Genomic DNA, 22,460 nt, shown 5'->3' on the forward strand with positions numbered 1-22,460 from the left:
TTAGTAGAGACAAAGAGAAGAGCGAGAGCATAAAACAGACCAAGAGATATATACCGAAACCTTGTGAACAGGAGACGAAATCCGTGGATACCATTCCACTAGTATACAAAAGTCTTTAAAGAATGGAAAAGAGGTGGCCAAGAGGGAGTATATGCGGAAATCATTAAACAAAAAGACGGAGAGAAGAACTGTCTTTTAAGCAGATGTTAAAAACTTATGAGTTTATTACTTATGCGCAGTGCTTAAATGGGTTCAGGTTCCATAGATATCTTGGAAAACAGGGTGGGAGGTTGGATCTATATATGTTCAATAATATTTTCCGGATCTCGTATATAGCTGGGTACCGGAGGTATTGGGTTGCACAACAGGGGGCTTTCCAAGCGAAATGGATCCTCCACTTAAGACCATTACACGAGGGGGAAGGATTGGGTTCGGGAGGTGGTGGGCCAACGGAGGGCAAAGACACTAAAATGAGTCGCCGCTATGGAAGTATACTGAGGAACTTAATTGAAGAGGAATACTCCAGCTACGAAGAAGAAGAAGAGCAGAATGGTTTTAGAAGCGGAAGATCATGTATAGATAATATCTTTGCATTGAAACAGATCATCGAGAAGAAAACTGCCTGGCAATAAAGTTCAATATAGGGACATTCATCGATCCTACCAAAAAAAGCATATGATACAGTGCCAATAATAAAGTTATGGGAAGTATATGCAAAAACAAGGTCAGAACGAGCGAGCTATGAGGGAGGTGGACAAAGCTGAATATATATCAGATACCCCGTTTGGTCACCACTTGGGTCACGGGGTCAATGTCACCTGTCATCTTGATCCAAACGTTTCTAGATCAAACGTCATCTGTCAAATGTCAAACCTGTCATCTGTCAAACGTCAAACGTCAAATGTCAAACGTCAAATGTCAAACCTGTCTTACGTCATCTGTCAAACGTCAAACCTGTCTTACGTCATCTGTCAAACGTCAAACGTCAAACCTGTCTTACGTCAATCGTCAAACGTCAAATGTCAAACGTCAAATCTATCTTACGTCATACCCCATTTCTATTACGTATTTATCCATTCTCTTATAATAATAATATTAGGTATGGATGCCAAAAGGGCCACAGGTGAAAGATCGTTATCAGCCGGGGTGGCAATGCCACTTTTTTCACCCTGTGCGCATATTTTTCTCATACGGTTTAGCTGAAAAACACGTTTTGATCGGTTCGCCCAGGGGCCTTAATTAAAAGTTTGCGCAAACCTATAAGTGTTATATATTTTTGGAATCGACACACTGCAAGGAGTTTGAATTTCAATAAATAATACCGATTTTCGTAGATTTCTTAATTACTAAATCCCTTATGGTTTACTAGGAATATTTAAGATCAATTTTTGCGATAAATATTTAAGTAAAATAACATAAATCAAACTTAGTGAAAAATACATTGTGCAACAATTATTGCTTATCAGAGTTTGCGGTCGGCATTATTTTTAATCGGACTTTGCAGTTTCCGGTATGATGACTATGATGTTACGCATTTGTTTTTCTAGAAAATTCTAGATCAATTTTTGTGATAAATATTTAAGTAAAAATAAAATAAATCAAACTTGATGCAACATAATTAATACATCGTGTAGCAACTAGCGCTTATCAGTTTGCGGTTTTCCGGTCTAGCATTGTACCCAGCAAACAACTCGCAATTTATGTCAGTCTCTACCTACCTCTCGTCGAAATTAGTCGATTCGCTCTCTAAAAAAATAAAAAATGTTTCTATGCAGCATTTGTGGCAAAGTGTTTACTAGGAAAGATAACCTATCCAGGCATATGAAGAGATGCGCTAATGGTGAGTTTTTTATTTATTATTTATTTTTCAAAAATTTTAAATGTAATTGTTTTTTAGTTAAACAAACTGCGGGAAGTGTTGCGCCTAAAACCAGCGCGAACGACAGTGCTGGCCCTAGTAAACGTAAGTAAATATTTTTATTTTATGTTCTGGCTTTAAAAAACGCTTTTTTTAGATACGTGCGAAAAATGTTCGAAAGCGTTCAGCAGAAGTTACAGTTTAGGCAGGCATATGAAGAGATGCGCTAATGGTGAGTTTTTTATTTATTATTTATTTTTCAAAAATTTTCTAAATATAATTGTTTTTTCTATTTTATTTTAGTCAATCTGCCTGAACCAAAAAATTTAGAGAAGACCTCCCTAAAAAGAACGAGCTCTGCCACTAACAGTAAGTAATTATATTTTTTTTCATTACTTTTTAAACTAATTAACTATTTAATTATTTTTTAACATATTTTTCTATTATTTTTTTAACTTTTTCCATTATTTTTAAATTAATTAACTATTTAATTATTTTTTTAACATATTCAACTATTATTTTGAACTTTTTTCAATTATTTTAAACTAATTAACTATTTAACATATATTTCTATTATTTTTAACAGAAAGCACCTATTTTATATTAAATATTTTTTTCTTTTATTTTAGTCGATCAGACAGAGCCAGAGTCTTCGACGCCAAAGAGAGCTTGACTTGGTTTCCATAACGGTAAGTTATTATTATTTTTTTTATTGCTTAACACCTTTTAAATTAAAATGTGTTTTTTTAGAACACTTGGTAATGCAGGAGGAAGGTGTTTACCTTGTAAATACCGCATATAAAAACCGAATTGCTACATACCGGCTTTTATCAAATAAAAACATTACCAGCGTTAATGATTTTTTTAATAATCTCCGCAAAAAATCATTGCGGTGGTAAAGTGCCAAATCGAAAGATTTGGTAATGTGAAAGTTGGTATGGAGCTTTTCGGACGTTTCCTCCTGCAGACAAAGGAGGTGCAAGAGACCAAGTCCTTTGGCTGTCGCTTCAGGGAGGCTAGCCAAGGCACCGATTTGGAGGAGTTGTTTGATCAGTTCACCACTATCATTAAGCGGAGATTCCAGGAGTTCAATGAAAAAGTTAGTGGTAAGTATATATTTTTTCTGTTTTTCACCATACTAATTATTTTTTCGTGTACATTAGGTTGGACTCTTACATACCATTACCGAAGGAAATAGAAGCGAAAAAAGCTGTATTGAACATACAAAACACTGACCAGAAATGTTTTGTATGGTCGGTTTTAGCCGCCTTTCACCCAGTTCCCCGAACTCAGAACGCCAACCGAGTTCAGAATTATGAATCTTTCGAGCAGGAATTGGATGTGTCAGGTATAGATTTTCCGATATCTTTGAAACAGGTGTCAAAATTCGAACAACTCAATAATATTTCTATTAATGTTTATGGACTCGAGAAGGGTTATAAACATGATAGGAATATTATTGAAGTTGTTGGTCCTTTGTATTTTACTAGATCTCATAAGGCAGATAGACATGTGAATTTGTTATTAATCAGTGATGATTCTGGCAATAATCATTACTGTTATTAAGAAATATGTCTCGCCTAATCTCCAACCAACTTTCAGGCAAACAACATTCAAAATTCTTATGCGATGGTTGCTTAGTTTATTTTTCTTCAGATATTAAATTAGAAAATCATCAAAAATAGGATTGTGGTCATGTTGTAGTTGAAACTCCTTCGGATAATTTAAAGAAAAATAAATATGGTGAAAATATTCCCGAGAATATCCTTAAATTTACGAATTTCGAACGAAAATTAAAAGTGCCTTTTGTTGTATACGCTGATTTTGAAACTATTTTGGAACCTATACAAACAGAGCAAAACGAGTTGGATCCTGAAATTTCCTATACGGTGAAAACACACCAACACGTTCCTTATTCTTTTGCCTATTACATTAAATGCGATTTTGATAATTCTCAGTCGATTTTCAAGACTTTTAGAGGACCTGATGCACATAAAGTTTTCATAGATTGGTTAGAGACTGATTGTAAATCAATCTACAATCGATTTATGAAAAATATTGTATCCATGTCTCCTCAGTAGCGCACAAGAAGCCGAGTTTTATCAGATGACGCATTGTCATATTTGTGAATCTCCTTTTAATGTAGAAGATGAAAGAGTAAGGGACTACTGTCATCTAACAGGAAATTATCGAGGTGCGGCTCACTCTGTTTGTAACCTAAATTTTAAAGTACCTAATTTTATTCCTGTGTTCTTCCACAACATGTCAAATTTTGACAGCCATCTTTTTATAAAAGAATTGGCTGTGGAGGAAGAACGATTGGACGTCATTCCCCAAAATAAAGAAAGATATATTTCTTTTACAAAATATATTATGGTGGGGGATGATGACGGCCAGGAAATGCGACAACAAAAGACACTTTTAAAACTAAGATTTTTGGATAGTTTCCGTTTCATGGCATCAAGTCTAGATAAACTAAGTCAAAATTTAACATCGCAACAGTGTCGTGAAGTTAGAAAGTTTTTCCCTAACGAAGAAGAATTTAAGGTTATTCGTATGAAGGGTGTTTTCCCATATTCGTACGTAGATTCCTTTTCCAAATTAGACGATACCAAGCTTCCACCCATTGATGGCTTCTATAACGAACTTAGAAAAGAAGCCATCAAACAAGGAGATTACGAGCGTGCATTGAACGTATGGAATTTATTTAAATGTCAAACTTTAGGCGAAAGTAGTATATCTGGCGGGGTTCTGGGCAGATTTGACCTTTTTTTGATATCCAGTTTGACATCTAGCGAATAGATGCGCTAATAAAAATTAAATATCGAAACAAGTGACCTGTAACAAATGGAGTTTGGTATCTTTGGCATCTAGCAAATAGATGGCGCCAATACTAAGAAATTTAAATAAAAATAGATTTTTAAATTCAATTTTATTAAAGGAAATAAAAAATGCTACAATAGGATGATGGGTTTGAAGCGGCGGACTACTGCGCGTGTCTTAACTTGTTGTGCGAATAGGTCACGTAATTTTTCTTAATAGTTTTAATAAGTTGACAGTGACGTAATTTACGTGTGGCTGTTGATGAGGTGTTAAAAAAAATGGTGATATGTAAATATTAGGTTAAATAAAAAACAATTGTGACATTAATTTTTGTTTGTTCGTTAATGAGAAAGAGAGAGAGAGAGAGATAGATGAGCGTGACGTAACTTAGGCCCAGCGTGGTGCCGTGCGGATCAATACGGTATAAGTGATATTTATGGGTAGATAGGTAGGTTTAAATAAAACTCATTGTTTATTGAAAAGACCACATCTATTTTTTTTTCTTTTTAGGTTACAATTATATTTCTTAAGAATGAAGCAAAACACAAAAATACATATCTTAAAATACAGAAATTACTCAGTAGGTAGATAGGTAGGTAGCTAGGTAGGTAGGTAGGTAGGTAGTTTAATTCCTAATATTAGAGAATGGATAGAGAGGCCATATGGTGAAGTAGATTATTATACCACCCAGGCCCTGTCGGGCCATGGGTGTTTCAAAAGTTATCTATTTAATCGAACGAAATCACCAACAAACCACTGTGTATACTGTAACGAGTTAGATGATGCTCAACATACCTTGTTCGAATGTCCAAGATGGTCGGTGCTAAGACATCAGTACTATATAGCTATGAGCATTCCTTTTACAGCAGAAACTATGATGCCTGAAAGGAGGAGAAAAAAACTGGACTCTGGCCTATACAGTGATAAGAGGAATCATAAAAACTAAAGAGGAAGAAGCACGTAGAAATACGTACAGTCCTCACGTCGAAGAAATGCGAAAGCGCTACCGGCGTGATGTGTCGTAGAGAAGGGGAGGTGGTTTTAATCAGTAGGAATCTGACACTCCGTCTTATGCAAGATTTGCTCCTCCTCTATAAAAAAAGGTAGGTAGGTAGGTTCAAATAAAACTAATTGTTTAGTGAAAGGGCCACTTCTGTTTTCCTTTCTAAGATACAGATATATTTCTTAAGAGGAAATCAAACACAAAAAACAGATTCCTATAACTATATGAAAACAATATAAAATTATCTTACATATATTTACATTTTAGAAGAAAATTCAACTTTCAGGCATACTTTCCCTACAGTATAAATCGTTTTTTACAAATTGTGAATATAAACCATCAACAAAATTGTGTTTACTTATCGATCTAGAGCAAAAACAAAAATAATGTTTACATGTGTTACAATATCTTGTGCCTCCACAATTAACATACTGAGAAGAATTCTGAAATTAAAAAAAATGTTTCAGGTTTTAGTGTCAGTGTAAAGGTAATTTACAATCCTTTTGTCATCTGATGGATTTAAAGATACTTTTTTTTTCTGATAGATAGTGTAAACTTCATGTTTAATTGCAAAAACAAAAATAATGTTTACATGTGTTACAATAGCTTATGCCTCCGCAATTAATATATTGAAGAGAATTCTGAAATTTAAAAAATGTTTGAGGTTTTAGTAATTAATACTATAGCCCCATGGTTTAGTGTCAGTGTAAAGGTAATTACAATCCTTTTATCATCTGATGGATTTAAAGCTACTTTTTTCTGATCGATAGTGTACACTTCATGTTTAATTGATTTGATTAATTTTTGAGAGCACTCAGTAACTTGATAGTAGTCATCAAATGCGATTGTATTTAAAGCGCTGGACTTTATTCCCTTTGCTTTTTTGTGTTCTTTTAAACTATTATTATTTCCAATAATTTTATATGTATACATTTTGGAACGTAATCCAATAAATTCTGACATTATTTTTCCGTTGTTTTCATCCTTCATCAAACCAATTACTTTTTTATTTTTCAGAGGTATACCAAAAATATTATTTTCATCATAATCAGAAGTATCAAATTTATGTATATCTTCTTTTATATGAATATAGTTGTTATCAACAAAAAAATGATAAATCAAGGAATCCGTATCAGTATATAACAATTTTGCACAATCCCCAATTTTTTTTTTATATAATTGTAGTGAAAATCATACACTATTGTTTTTGATATGTCAAGAATTGAAAAACCTGCATAAATGGGTTTGTTAAAAGTTATATTTAATTTTGACATTTCAATTAGAACCATGTTATCATCAAAAATTGTGCGGCTATGAATAATTTACACCATAACGACCTGACCACCTCGTAACTAATTTAACATCTTTGTACTTACGCACATTTTCCATGGCCTTACCAAAATTTGCATTGTTTATTAACTTATAAAAATTTTTATCATGTTCATTTCTACTTTGTTTTCGCAATTCGGTATTTAAATAACCCCCATAGAACCCCCATAAACTGATTATTTGCTTTTCCATATCTGTTCGAACATTGTGAAATTCCCCCTCGTATACCTCGTTTAATAAACATAAACATATCAGGATCTGTTAGTAATTCTAGTTCAGTGTTTGTCATTTTTAAAAAGGCATCAAAGGCTAATGATGGTGTTGTAACATAATGTAAACAATCAAGTTTGTAGGTTGATAAACAAGTTGAACGAAAATTTTCAAATATATCTGCTAGTAAAAGAACATCGGTTTTTAAATACAATTCCATGTATTCTTTTAAATTGTGAATTTTGAAAGTATTCCAAATATTGATTGCGTGATTATAATCATCATCAGAAATATTTTGATTATTCAAAGAACTATAAAATTTTTCTTTTTCGGGTAAATGTTCGTCTTCAAGTTTTTTCCAAGTATCTAAATATTCGTAAGGAAATACTCCTTTTCGAGTTAATAAATGAAATTCGGAATTATTTGAATAAAAACTTTTAGTCAGTGGCGGCTGGTACTAAAGGGCACAAGGGAACGTGCCCACCCTCCATACACCATAAATCCAACCAGTTAATAGTACATCATTATGATCATTATAATAATTTTATTATATTATTGCATCAAAAATAATCAAAATTACTTTCCGACTATTGAGATGATAATATTTCAGCCAACGGATATCAAAACTTGTTTCCGGGGACCACTCATATTTTGTCCCGATATTTATTGCATATTCTTGACGATCTGGTGACCGAACCGTTAAAAGTAATGGTTAATTCGCTAGCGAAATGGGCACAATATTTTGCGTCTCTTCCTCTCTTCGCATGCACTTGTCGGTTCGCTTTGTGACGCGACGGCAACGTCGGCGAATTTTATATGCACACTACCCTACACACACGTTATTTAATTGATTGGTTCAGTTTGAGGAGGCGGATCATTGAATATTGTTTGTTGATTTGGAGTTATTGAGTTTTGTTTGATTTTAATTATTTTTAAGTTTATTGAATATGGAACTAGAATTAAATTCCGTGCAATATATATTGCAAAAGGCTTCGCTGGAATACCAGGAAAAAAATTTAATTAAAGAACAAGGAAGACCTACCCCAGATTTGGACATTAGCTATACGTCTACTAGTAAAACACGAAGTTACAAAAGAGTGTTTAACAAAAGTGTTTACGAGAAATATAAGTGGTTATGTGGCTGTTCAACAACAAATAAACTTTTTTGCTTCGTTTGTTTGATTTCAAAAAAAGAACACGTCGTGGACTTATCAAGGTGTTAGTGACTTGAAACATTTAGGCGAAAGGACAAAAAAACACGAAAATTCGGAGGCTCATATGAATGCCTATGTTGACTTTAATGTGTTAGGAAAAGTGGACATTCGAGAACAATTAAATAGTGCGTATTTGCAACATAAACTAAAGTATAATGAGAACGTAGACAAAAATCGTCATATCTTACGGCAAATTATAATGTGTATTAAATTTTGCGGTGCTTTTGAGTTGGCGTTGAGGGGACATGACGAAACATCTTCATCTGAAAATCCAGGTATTTATCAAGGTTTAATCAACTTTGCCTCTGAATTAGATTTCGCTCTTGCCTTACATTTAATAGATGCCAAAGTGTTTAAAGGCACCTCAAAAACAATCCAGAATGATTTATTAGATGCTATGTTTGAGGTATATCGAAATGAACTGATAAATCAAATAAAAGTTTATTGCCATAGAAGCCGACGAAACAACAGATACCTCAAATCAACAACAAATGGTAGTTATAATTCGGTATGTTTTTAACGGTGAAATTTTTGAGATGTTTTGGGCATTCGTTAAACCAGAGGGGTATGCTGCAGATATTTTAGCCAATTGCCTCATGGACCAATTGAAATTAATTTTAAATTCACCGGCTGATAATTCTAAACTAATAGCACAAAGCTACGACGGCGCAGCAGTAATGAGTGGCAAAAATAATGGAGTACAGGCAATAAACAAGAACATATTTCCCCACGCTCACTTCGTTCATTGTTATGCACATCAATTTAATTTAATTATGGAACGCGCCACACAATGTAACAGGAATATCAAAGTATTTTTTGCAAATGTTCAGTCCTTCTCAACTTTATTTTCCCGATCCCCAAAACGTACAGCGGTTTTGGATCAAGTTGTTAAACGGAGGTTACCACGCGCCGTAGCTACGAAATGGAATTTTAAAAGTAGAGTCGTAAATACTGTTTTTGAATATAATGAATTGCTTAAAGAATACTTGGAAAATATTATTGATCAACCAGGAATGGATTCAAAAACAATAAGCGAGGCATCTGGTTTATTAAAGTTCTTAGATTGTCCAGAGTTCATGTACTGGTTGAATATGTTTCATAGATTAATGCCTCATGTCGAGATTTTTTTCAATCAGGCATAAACTCGAGGAATTGAGAGCTCCCAAATGCAAGCCGCAGTTGATTAATTTGAGCAACAAATTGTTCAAATCAGGCAAAGCTTTAATGATTTGGAGTGTGACGAAGATGAAGTAATACATCCTGCCAAGCAACCACGTGTGACATCAACTGAAGACAGACGGAGTACAATCGCAAAAGAAGTATTGGATACAATTTTAGTTCATGTCAAAGACCGTTTCGATTTTAAGGATCTTTTAAATGCAGCCAAACTATTTGATGCCAGAAGTTTCAAATTTTACAGGAAGTCATTTCCACAAAATCATTTTGAATCTACTGTAAAATCATATCCAATATTAGACAGTATAAAATTAAAAACGGAGCTTACAGCAATTTATGAGAGAGATGATATGTGCAGTGTGGACGGTGTTTTATCAGTCTTAGTCTTTATATCGGAAAATAACTTGACGACAGTGTTTTCGGAAACCAACAAATTAATAGACAAAATCTGTACAACTCCCATGACGACGGTGGAATGCGGAAGTTGTTTCTCAACTCTGAAACGTATAAAAACTTTTTTGAGAAGTACTATGTCCGAGGATAGACTGAACGCGCTAGCAACTTTGTCAATAGAAAAAACGTTTATACAGTTGATACATGACTTTGACAACAAAGTGATCGACGTTTTCAGCAAAAAAAAGACAGGAGGATGGATTTTTTATACAAATAATGTTTTTGTGTTAATTTTTTATATGTATTAAAAATTATCCATTTAAAATTTGGTTATAAAACGTTTAAAGAATATAAAAATTATTATAATTATCTTTTAGTTACTCGAAAGCAGTGGCGGATACAAGTTGGGGGCCCATGGGGTCAAGGCCCCCCCTAAAATATGTAAACTGGGTTAAATATTAGGCTTTTGGGTTAAAAATGGCGCTTTAAAAAGCATATTCTACATTACTTTTTGTTTGGGCCCCCTCTAAAATAAATTTCTGTATCCGCCCCTGCTCGAAAGCTTTTCATTTTTTTTGTGCCCTCCCATGAAAGAAAGTCACGAGCCGCCACTGCTTTTAGTACTACTTTTTTGATCATCGGATAAATATGAAGCTAATTTTTAAATGCTTGATGACATAAAACGAAACGAATCAATAAATCTAAAAGATATATTTGTATTTTCTATATATTTGGTAAATGAAATGTATCGTTCTTTGTTAACGGGTAATAAAGTATTTTTTCCTTTTATCTCAGTACTTAAATCTTTAATAAAAAATGGCTATCATAACCTGATAAATTATGAAAAACTACAGGTATGTGATGATTATCAGTGAACATTAGGTTACAGTGTTCATGACTTGGTCCCCTGAAACTTGAAGTTAAATGATTGTGGTCTTTTACACTTTTTCTCCCTTTAAAAATGGTTTTTCACACACATGACAGTGACTTGCAGTTTGAAAATATTTTAATTCTTCAGCAGTTAATTTTTTAAGGATTGGCAAATATTTCAGAAATTTCATCGGAGATTTGTTTAAGTTGATTAATAAACCATTTAATACAATCTGAACCAGTGTAAGAGTTAAATCTTGACAACTGATTGTTATAAGAACATTTGAGGTAATACGCTATGCTACATGGAATATGTTTCTGAATTTTTTTTGTTTTTAATGCCGTGCTATTTGAAACATTTTCTTCGCATTTACTAAGAATACATTCCAGGTCACTGTAAATTACGAACGGTACTTGTTCTTTATTTTTAAAATTTTTAAACTTTAAAATCTTTTCATTCTCTTTAGGCATTAATATTTTAGTTGTGTTTAAATTTTTGCAATCTACAGAATGTTTTAGTAAATTATCTTTTGATTGAAAATGATTCAAGCAACGGTCGCATAACCAGGATTTATTTTTTACGTTACCAATTTGAGAATTCACTAATCTAGATAAATTTTTTATGTATGCAAAGTGAAAATACCTGCTATTTAAGATATTTTGACTTTTGTTTAAATGTAACTCATCATCATCGTTTTCTGAGTCATCATCATCACTATTATAGTTAATACAAGGAATAATAAGTAAGTTAATTTTCAGTTCAAAATCTGTTTTTGTTAAACTTACAGGAAAAATTTCTTTCTTTTCAAAAGTGTACACGTTAATTGAAATTGAGTTCATTTTTTCAAACTTTGAAATATCTTTTAAACCTATGGGAAAAGTAATATCGTAATAATGTAGGCCTTGTACTTGTGTAAAATGTGGATATGAACTGGTAGCACTAGAGTTTTTATGAGAAGGAGCAGGATATAAAGCACACACTATTGACCATAGAAAGCAATATTCATCATTATTTTCTATATTAATAACCGCTTTTGTTTTCTTAATAAAATTAGGTAAATCCACATAAGTCGATGAACCAACACTAATGGGGTTAAACTGATTTATATTAATTTTAAGGTGAATAATTTGAAATAAGGCCCACCCGCTATCCCTTTCTTGAAAATTTTCCAATTTAGCTAAAATTTTCTCTTCAATATTTTTCTTATACCAATATTTTAAATTTGTTGTGTTGTCAATAATTTCATTCTTTGTTAAAAATGTTTTAACATCTGTTTCAGCAGTGTGGCTTTACAAAATTAGCAGAAAAAATTGCATTTACTTTAAGTAACGATTGCTTTAATTCTTTTTTTATTTTTAAGGAAAAACTTTTAAATGCTTGTTTTAAAAAAATTGTAGGATTTTTGATATTAATGTTAGTTATATAATACCCGTCTTAATTCTTCCATTAAAACAAGATTCCACATCTTGCCAAAGTAGATTTTTTATGATATTATGTTGTGATCTACCAAATTTAATTCGCTTAGAATTCTTTAAATTGAAATGATAATGTTTGAGTAATGCAAGTCCTGCTTCGGCACAAGGAAAATTTTGAATACATTTTGATTTTGTTTTTATACATTTTTAATCGTAAAAATATTTTTTCTTAATAAACTAATCCACTTATTGTGTTCTTTTTTAGTCTTAATTATCCTACTAGCCTTTTCAAAAGTTTTAATTATTTCCTGTACTAATTTATCTATTTTTTTGTTACTATTAGTATCTAAAACCTAATGTTAAATAGAAATTAATTACTAATGGGTCTTTATATTTCTGCTTAGATTTAAAGAGCTCTGATAATTTCTACCACTGGTACTGGGTTGTGGAATGCCGCTACTGCTGCTGCTATCACGGCTGGTACCAGGTTTTAAATTAGTACCATGACCGTAATGGTCATCTGGATGGGTACGTTTATTTCCAAACATTTTTGACATTTTACAGGATTCTAAAAAATCAAAATAAATTTTAAGATATATCAAACACTCACGTCAACTGTTTCTTTAATAAAAAGAAAAAATTACAAACTTACCAAAGGAAAATAAACAGTTTCTGCTGCTGCTTTTGCGAAGATTTACTTGTTTTAGCTGTTGTAACAATAAGTACGCTTGAAGTGTGTGAAGAAAGTGCTGTTGGAAAACTAATATTGAATAATAATAACTCAAATCAATTTAAAAATAAATCAAATAGGGTTCTTTTGCAACCTAAAATTGTTGTTCAAATTGTAATGCAAATTAATTTATTTTACATAATTCGTTACTATAACCCCCTAATTTGTTATCACTTATACATGCACAAACAACAATGATAAGTAATTTTTATAACTTGAAGCATTTTTAAAATGTAATCTAATTTTCTGTTTTCGTGACATTTAACCTTCTTTTATTTTTATAGACTAATTGGCATTCTGTGCTTTATAGGGGAATATGGAGTAAATATTATAGCGTATTAACCATTAAATGTTATGTGTTTGTTTGAAATAAAATTGGTGAATTTTGCTAATTTAACCCTAGTTTCCACTAATATCTAGTTTCTTTTTATATAGTGGAAAAGGGTTTGGGAAACCCTTATTTTAATAGAAAAATTAAAAAAAAAACTATTTAGTTCAAGTATCTAATGGTGCAAATAATACTAAAATACAATATTTTGTTAAATCCTAACTCTACGTATGAAGAAAAACACAATTTATTGGTTTTGCGTAGTGGAAAAGGGCAATAGAAACCCTTATTTTAATAGAAAAATTAAAAATAATTTAATTCCACTACCTATTAGTACAAATAACACTAAAATGCAATGCGTTGTTAAATCCTAATTCTACATATGAAGAAAAACGCAATTTATTGGTTCTATATATTAAAAAAAGCTACTGGAGACCCTTATTTTATTAGAAAAATTAAAAAATAATTTAATTCCAGTATCTATTAGTACAATTAACATTAAAATATAATGCTTTGTTAAATCTAAACTCTACATATGAAGAAAAACTCAATTTATTAGTGTGTAACGTCACTTGTTGATTAGGTTAATTTTTATGTTTTAAAACATGTATAAATAGCAAGCAAAATTAAACGCTTGCATTCACACAGTTACTTCTAATAGTTCTATTAGTTCAACAGTGACTTGAAAAAATGGCCAACGTTCCATCCACTATCATGGAGGTACTATGATAATGTCTACTAACAACGACTTTACGGCAGTAACTAAGTTCGATACTCTAATATCCGAAAATTTTTTTGAATTTTCCGTCGGTTATCATAATGCTTTTGACCTTTATATTTGTATTTACAGAACACCTGACGCTGACGTGCATATTTTCGGTCAAAAATTGCTAAGCTTGCTTGAATCCCTACCTATAAAAAGTAAATTAATTTTGTGTGGCGATCTAAATATTGACTTTTCCAGTGTGTGTGCAGCTAGGGAGTCTCTCCAGTCCATTTTTCATTCTTTTGGTATTCTCATGCATGTTGACTCACCAACTAGAATAACTAAAACTGGCTCTAGTACTATAGATTATGTCGTGTCGTCTTTTGACCCGGAATTCGTTGACTGTAGAGTCCTTCACTCAGGTTTCTCTGATCATGAGGCAGTATTGACAACGTTTTTGCCACATTCCAAATGCAAAAATACCTCGCGCAAATTGGGCCGTATTTTTTCGGATAAAAATTTTCTAAATTTTCACCACCTATGTCCAACAACTGAGTTTAGACAAATACCTTGTCTAATCTGGCGTGCAAGGCGTTTCCTCTTAGGCCTATTTTTTTTATTTACCAAAAGTAAGCAAGGTATACCCTGGTCTACGACCGGCTCGCGTATATCTGCAAAGAACATGCGCTCATTATCCCACCTTAAAAATTCACAGACAGCGTTTTCTTTCATAATTACGTAAAACTTTATAGAAGGGTTTATCGTAAGACTATAAAAGCTGCCAAGGACATTTATTATAATGGGAGGCTAGCCAAATCCGGTAATGTTGCTAAAGAGACTTGGGCTATTGTAAATGACTTAAGGAATAAGACTTCTTCGTCTGGCACAGTCTTTAATTCACCTGAAGATTTAAACACTTACTTTGTTAATGTGGCTAAAAATTTAGTGAACACCATAACTCCTTCTCATGATTCACTTTCATCTCCCTAAAGCAAATGAGAATTTTCACAGTTTCTTCTTCACGCCCGTAGCATTAGATGAGCTCCGTAGTACAATTAAAAGTATTAAAAATAAATTCTCATCTGGGACTGATGGGGACATTAATCTATCTTACTACTTTAATTAATGAGTCATTCCAAAAAGGAGTTTTTCCAAACTGCCTTAAGACAGCAATAATTATTCCTCTGCATAAAGAAGGAGATAAAGATCAAACTTCGAACTATCGCCCAATTGCTCTCCTGCCCACATTATCTAAGATCATTGAAAGATTGGTTAAAAAAAGGCTTCTATCTTTTCTCCTTAAATATAAAGTACTTTCTACCCATCAATTTGGATTTCTAAGTAACAGTTGCACAAATGATGTTCGACCTTTTTAATAATGAATACAAATTAATAATGAATTCGACAAATGCTATGTTCGACCTTTTTAATAATGAATACTCTAGCCTGAATAACCATCACTCTACAGCTACAATTTTCTCTTAAGGCTTTCGACTGTGTAAATCATAATATTTTATTATGATTTACAAATTGCAAAACTATGGATTCAGGGGAGTGCCGCTCGAATGGCTTAAGTCGTATCTTGGCAACAGAAGGCAGCTTGTGAGGATTGATACGTCTATGTCTTCTTGTAAGCCTATAGAATGTGGTGTCTCTCAGGGTTCAGTACTTGGCCCTATTTTATTTCTGGTGTTTATCAACGACATTGCAAATCTAGACATTAGCGGTAAAATCTGCCTCTTTGCGGACGATACTAGTTTCACTTGGAGCGGCCCAGATGTTACGGCACTATATGATACTATATCCAGTGACTTACGCACCTTTAAATCTTGGTGTGATTCTAATCTCCTATGCCTCAACCTTTCAAAAACTAAAGTTTTGTCATATAAAAGTACTATACAACCTTTTGTACTTAATAACACCACTATTGTCGTCGTGGACTCTGTGAGATTCTTAAGACTTGTTGTGGACAACTCTTTAAAATGGGACTTGCACATCGAAGCCTTATCAAAGAAACTAAGCTCTGCCTGTTTTGCGCTAAGATCAGTGTCTAAGGAACTTAACTCATCAACCTCTAGAATGGTCTATTATGCCCTTTTTGAGTCGCATCTTCGTTATGCCCTTCCATTCTGGGGTACTTGCTGCGCGACAAAATTTGATCGTATTTTCAAACTTCAAAAGAGAGCAGTTCGATACTTATTGGGACTAAACAGTAGAACTCACTGCCAGAATTTCTTTAAAAATTTCAAAATACTGACTCTTCCTTCCTTATTCATTTTTGAATCCGTTTGCTTAATCCGCAAGCACATATTCTCTATTCCGGAAAGGCCTTCTCACAACTATCCACTTAGGAATGCGGAGCACGATATTTATCTGCCAACCCCGAGCTCAGAACTAGTTAAGGGCTCAATACTGTACAATGCCAAGAAAATGTACAATCATTTGCCTTCGAATATCAAGTCACTTTCATTCTTTCCCGCATTTCGCAAAGCTCTGAAATCATACTTACTGGAGAGAGCCCTATATGCGGTAAACGACTTTTTTGTTGATGTTTAATCATGAACAATTTAGAATTTTAATTTTAATATTTTGATCATCTCACACACTGGTTAAAGGTCTAGTATTTAATATTTTATAACTCTTGATTTTATGTTATTATAACATGCTTTTATCCATTTACAGTTTTCCTTTTGTAAAATTTTCTAGATACGCCTGTGTTCTGCAATGTCCATATATGTTTTATTTATAATTTTATGACGTAATTTTTTTTTTATTGATTTGTATTGTATGACATTTTTTTTATTATTTGTATATTTGTTTTTGTGCTTTTTTTTGTTTTGCTTTGTCGATGAAGCTGTTTTGGCTTTTTGTACAATAAAGCGTTGTTTTTTTATTATAATTAAATCCTTAGATAAATCAAATTTTCCACTAGATATGGGTTTAGTGGTAATGAGAGAAATGTTCACGTAAGTTTTTTATCCAGTGTGTTTTTTTACAACAATAATCATTTTGACTTCTCCTTTCTTGTTTAATGAGTATTTTTATTTGTCATTTCAGTTTTGGTGTGAAGGATATATCAATTAAAGGGGATAAAATATTTATATGCCTGACATATACTCCACGGCATCAGAATCTAAAAAAGAAATTTGGAGACTTGCCCATTCAATACATCAGAACAAAAATGTTTGACAAGGAAAAAGACTTAAAATTGTTTGAAACGGCATTAATAATATTTAACTTTAAAATCCGTTTGGACGAGGAGGAAGAGAAGGAATTCCAACAACAACAACAACAACAAATAGACAGTAGTCCTAGCAGAAAAAAGGTAAAAGTTTCACAACCAGAATCATCGTTGTTGGAGTCTAGGATTAGCCTGGATTCTGAACAAGGTGATGACGTTGTAAACACCCAAAGGACGCATAAGAAATCTTTAAGTGTCTTAGTTGAGGATGATGATGATGATGATATATTCAGCCAGAAATTTTAAGAATTTTACCGATATTATATTATTTAAAATTTTAACTATATTATATTATTTAAAACTTTATTTTTTTTAATATTATCAATATACTAAATACAAGACTGTAATTACACTTGTACTTATAGTAATTTGTATTTTTTTAATTTTAATTATCAATATCCTATATGTAATACTGTATCACACTGGTACTAATAATAATTTTTCATAAATTTTTTCTTAGTGCTCGAGACATCATTACAACTTGAAACATGCACTCGAGCAGACAAAACTGTGTAACACCTACATATGTAGATAATAATATGTGGACACCACCCAAACTAACTGAACTGTGCAAATACTAAGTGCAAATGTAATAAGTTACCATGTAAAAAAGCAAGAGGATATTAAAAAACTAAATGTACCTCTACCTTGTCAAAAATTAATTAGTACACAGTATTACAAAAATGGATTTTAAAAAGATTTATTTTCATATAGTGAATTATATAATATATATAATAGCAATTAGCGGGTTTCCAGTTTTAATAATAGCATTTGTATCCGTATGACTTCGAATAAGCACCAATTCTTGATTTACGTTCATAATTTTTTGAAAATCTTCAGCAAATCCCAATATAGTGCGTAGTGGTAAACATATGTTAAAATTACCACTGCTATCGATTAATATTGGATTTGCATTAATGCGCCATCCCGCGTTTTCTAGTCTCTTAATTTCGTTGCTGGTATAGGAAACACAACCTTTAATAGTTGAAGTTATACCTGGATTTCTAATTCGATCCACTACTAGACCACCAAGTTCGAAACGAATCTCATCAAAAAAGTATGCAAATCCATTATTTACAAAACTCACATGTGTACTGTATTCATCCTTAGTTGTTAAAACTTTTCCTTCGATATATAGGTAGCTTTGTCCTGGTAAAGTATACAAATCTTGGGTTTGTATAGGAATTCTTATCTCATCGTTATTATTAAATGTTGTTGCTGCATAAGGTTGGTGCGTGTGGTACTGATAATTGCTAATTGATCTGTCAGAAAACACACCCTCATTAACATTTAAAATATTAAAACTCATTTTTTTCTTCTGATAAAAAGTTACAATTACACTTTATAAACACTAATAATTTTTGAAATTTTACTTTAATGTTTAGTTTAAAAAAAAAAAAAAAAAAAAAATTTTAATTTCTTAATTTTTTTTAAGTTTAAGTCCCAAAGAGACTAGGAAGTCTTTATTTGTGCGTGTTAACTGTTTCAGCTTGCTAGCCTTACTGATCTTTCGATGATGAATTGCCCCTTTATTTATATCTTTAATCTCTGCACTATAGGCTGTTGATTAATATTATATAAAAATGCCATTTTAATATGCTTTTTTCAGGTGCAATCTTGCTGTTACCACTTCTCCTCTAAAATTAACCAAATTTCCATCTTGATCTGTGATTTTAAGTATAATTTCATCAATATACCGGGTGTTGAATCCAGGTATTAAACATGATGGATAAAACATGTGTATGATATGAACCGGTTTACCATTGTTGTTGAAAAAATTTGTTACTAAATTACATTCCACACAAATACTATTGACTTTAAAAATATCTATAGGGGATGATCTGATGGAGTTCTTCTTGCGTTTTTCAAGTTTTTCTCTTATCAATCCCAACAATGAACCTATTGAATTATTTACTGAAAAGTCAATGTCTAAATTACTTTTGATTTCACACTGTAAAGTATTGTAATTGGCTTTAATTGAAAGGAAAGGGTTTTCATCTTCTGTTCCCTTTGTTTCTTTAAATATATTTTTCCACTTGGTCCCTAAGGTAATTCTCAATATCTTTGATTTCGTACGAACCCTCAGGAATTGTAATCAGTGATGTATCATTGAAATGGAATTTATTATTTGACTGATCAATATTTGGTATGGAATTATAACTCTCAAAATTAATTAAACCTAGTGCGTAGTCTTCATTTTCTTTTAAAATAATAGGTGGGTAAATTTTAGCAGATAGAACAGCACTTCTATTAAAGGTGTATGACATGTTAACGGTACAATAATCAAACAATAAATAATATTTTCATTTATTTTTTATTAATTTATATATAAAAAAGCTAAACATAAGTGAAATACAATTTACAGAATTATAAGATTGATAAGAGTTGTGATTATACACACAATATTTTACAAGAACATTAGAATTGAAATATTTAACTAATTGCCTTGGAGGTGCGAGGTTTCCAAAACTATCAAAATAAGTAATGTGACAGCCATGTTTCTTATATGCTGTCCAATGAGTTCCTGGACCATTGCTGTTGTCCATGTTGACAATACCACATTCATGGACATGTATTTTTTTAGGTAATGCATCTTTCATAAAAATTCCTCTGAAATTTTTAATTTTTAACATATTCACATATTTTTCGAGATAGATATTAGTTAATGCTCGAGATGGAAGTTTTACTGGTATTTTTTTTGCGATTCTGGAGGTCGTAAAAAAAGACCTAATCCTTTTTTGTGAGGTTTTAAACATATTCCCTTGCCTAGAGCTATTGCTTCCATTGACTGATTGTGGCGTTGTACTTTTAATTGTTCGGTTGCAGCCTTCGCATCGTTTACTGCCTTCGCAATAGCACTAGCCCCACCACTCAATGCTCCAATGGCAATAAGCCCAGCAAAGTTAGGTATGAGCGGTAAAAAACCACCTTGTTTTGGTATGTTGATAATTCTAGTTGGTCCTAAATTTTATTTTAAAGTTACTTACTTTTTTTCAATGCAATTTTCAAAGCACTTGTGAAATCCTGCGGTTTTTCATTTATTATGTTCTTCTTTATCTGTTTAGTAGCCTCCTTAAAATTAACTTTTTTTACGATTTTTCTTCTACTTTTTTTAACACTATTACATTGCCTAATTTACTACCATTACTATGACACTTACGTTTACTTGATCTCTTTTTTGTCCTAATTGTCATAATGTATATATACAGAACTTATCACTTGAAAGGTACTTCTTAAACTAATGAAAAACTTATTAATACACTCTCTATATAAGTACTTAAGTTAATAGTCTTTGTTTTTTTGATACTAGGGAAACTTCTGTTGGGTAATCATCAGATAAGTCTAATGCTCTTTTTATACCTTGTTTTTAAATATTTTCATCGTAAGTTGAAATATTAGATTTTTTCCTTAAACTGCTATCCTCATCAGATTCACTGTCTGATCGTTTTCTTTTTAACGATGACAACTTCAAATTTTCTGATAAATCCTTATTGTCTCTTTCAACTGTTAACTTTCGTTTACGAGATTTGATGGCTTTTAGTTTTTTACGCTCTTCAATTTTTTCCATAATTTCCTTTTCAGCTTCATTTAGAATATTTCCTTTTTGTTGAGACGGTTGACACTGTCACTGTTGTTTCGTAGATTGTCATATTTCTTTTTTTTATTTTTGAGCCTTCACCATTTTGCAGCTTCTAACCCTGTTTCCATAGCTATGAGTGCGTTTTTTACCGATTGTATACCTTTTTTCAGTGCCAAACTGCATTTTCTAGCCCTAATGCTATTAGCGTTTTTTTGATTCTTATTACCGTTAACACCCATTCCTAACCTAACTTTTGTTTTCATTGCTCCAGCAACCCCTAAGGCAGCCATTTTTTCACCAAGCAGAAGTATTTTTTGAGTCTAAATCTTTCCATAGCTTTTTTTGATAATGTTTCTGCTTCATGTCTAAAATTAAGATCCTTATAAGTTGCATAAGCAATGTCATGTTCTTTACATGCTTCATCCAATTCACTGATACCTCGATCACCTCTAGCTAGACGCCTTTCTAGTTTAGTACCCGGACCACAATAATTATATCCAAGTATATGCAGTTCAACAGGTAATTTATTAATAGCTGCATTTAGGAGACCTTCTCCTTCAATGATTGACGTACTAGCACCAGGATAAAATTTCATCTTTACTCTGAGAATGCTAAAAAGAAACTATGTCAGATTGTTATGAACTGTATATTAATAAAAATATTTTATTGTTTGACATGTTCTATTTCTATTAAATAACTTTAATGTCTCTAATATAAAATAGTATAAACTGTAGTTTAATAAATAGTTTTATTTTGACGTTTTTTTTTTTTTTTTATGTAAAGTGATATGAAAATAGTTCAGGAACGTACTACTCTACCGGTTAATAATCATGATGTTGAAAAAAATTTGATTCGAAAACATAGCCTACTTTTACCTTCATCAATTCGATGTATTATTGTTGGACCTTCAAATTGTGAAAAAACTAACGTTATGCTTACCTTAATAGAACATCCAAATGGCTTAAAATTTAAAAATGTTTATCTATATTCAAAATCTTTATACCAACCTGAATACTTATATTTAGAAAAATTTAATTTTTTTTTTTTATTTTAAGTTTATTTTTCTTTTAATAATAGTGAACAAATTTTACCACCCTCAAAAGCGAAACATCATTTAATTTTTATTTTTTTGATGATGTAGCCTGCGATAAACAAGATGTAATTCGTGAATACTTTAGTATGGGACGTCATAATCTGTGGATTGTTTTTATCTCTCTCAGACATATGCAAAAATTCCTAAGCATCTAATAAGAGATAATGCGAATGCTTTAATTTTATTTAAACAAGATTATACTAATTTAAAACATGTATACAACGATCATGTTGGTACAGATATGACATTCGATAATTTTAAAACCTTATGCGGTATGTGTTGGCAAAAACAATACAGTTTTTTATCAGTTTTTAATAATAAAATAAACGAAGGACGGTATCGTTGTTGTTTTGATAAGTATATATATTTGTAAAAATATGTTATTCCTAACTTTCCTACTTTCAAGATAGAGTAACTGTTACAAAAACCGGTATTCGTAGCCTATAATATATATATATATATATATATATATATATATATATATATATAT

The 22,460-nt window shown here is 31.8% G+C and overlaps 1 protein-coding gene and 2 long non-coding RNA genes across 3 annotated transcripts; 2 read left to right on the plus strand and 1 right to left on the minus strand.

Annotated features, from left to right (window-relative positions):
- Positions 1 to 2,458: 2,458 nt before the first annotated feature.
- LOC115879826 lies at positions 2,459 to 2,690 on the plus strand. Its single transcript, XR_004049764.1, has 2 exons — positions 2,459 to 2,547; positions 2,609 to 2,690. It is a non-coding gene; the product is annotated as an uncharacterized LOC115879826 (long non-coding RNA).
- Positions 2,691 to 11,558: 8,868 nt separating this feature from the next.
- LOC115879834 lies at positions 11,559 to 13,343 on the minus strand. Its single transcript, XR_004049774.1, has 2 exons — positions 12,945 to 13,343; positions 11,559 to 12,860 (listed from the first exon to the last, which is right to left on the minus strand). It is a non-coding gene; the product is annotated as an uncharacterized LOC115879834 (long non-coding RNA).
- Positions 13,344 to 16,915: 3,572 nt separating this feature from the next.
- LOC115879123 lies at positions 16,916 to 17,811 on the plus strand. Its single transcript, XM_030895786.1, has 2 exons — positions 16,916 to 17,022; positions 17,114 to 17,811. The coding sequence occupies exons 1-2, from the start codon at positions 16,991 to 16,993 to the stop codon at positions 17,541 to 17,543; spliced, it is 462 nt and encodes a 153-aa protein (XP_030751646.1). The 5' UTR covers positions 16,916 to 16,990; the 3' UTR covers positions 17,544 to 17,811.
- Positions 17,812 to 22,460: the final 4,649 nt, after the last annotated feature.

Source organism: Sitophilus oryzae, unplaced genomic scaffold (assembly GCF_002938485.1).
Source record: "Sitophilus oryzae breed Bouriz unplaced genomic scaffold, Soryzae_2.0 scaffold_1067_pilon_pilon, whole genome shotgun sequence".
NCBI classification, from domain to species: Eukaryota; Metazoa; Arthropoda; class Insecta; order Coleoptera; family Curculionidae; genus Sitophilus; species Sitophilus oryzae.

Coding starts and splice junctions, on each gene's coding strand:
- LOC115879123 (XM_030895786.1), top strand. CDS start 16,991: ATGGGTTTAGTGGTAATGAGAGAAATGTTCAC. Junction 17,023..17,113: donor GTAATGAGAGAAATGTTCAC/GTAAGTTTTTTA, acceptor TTGTCATTTCAG/TTTTGGTGTGAAGGATATAT.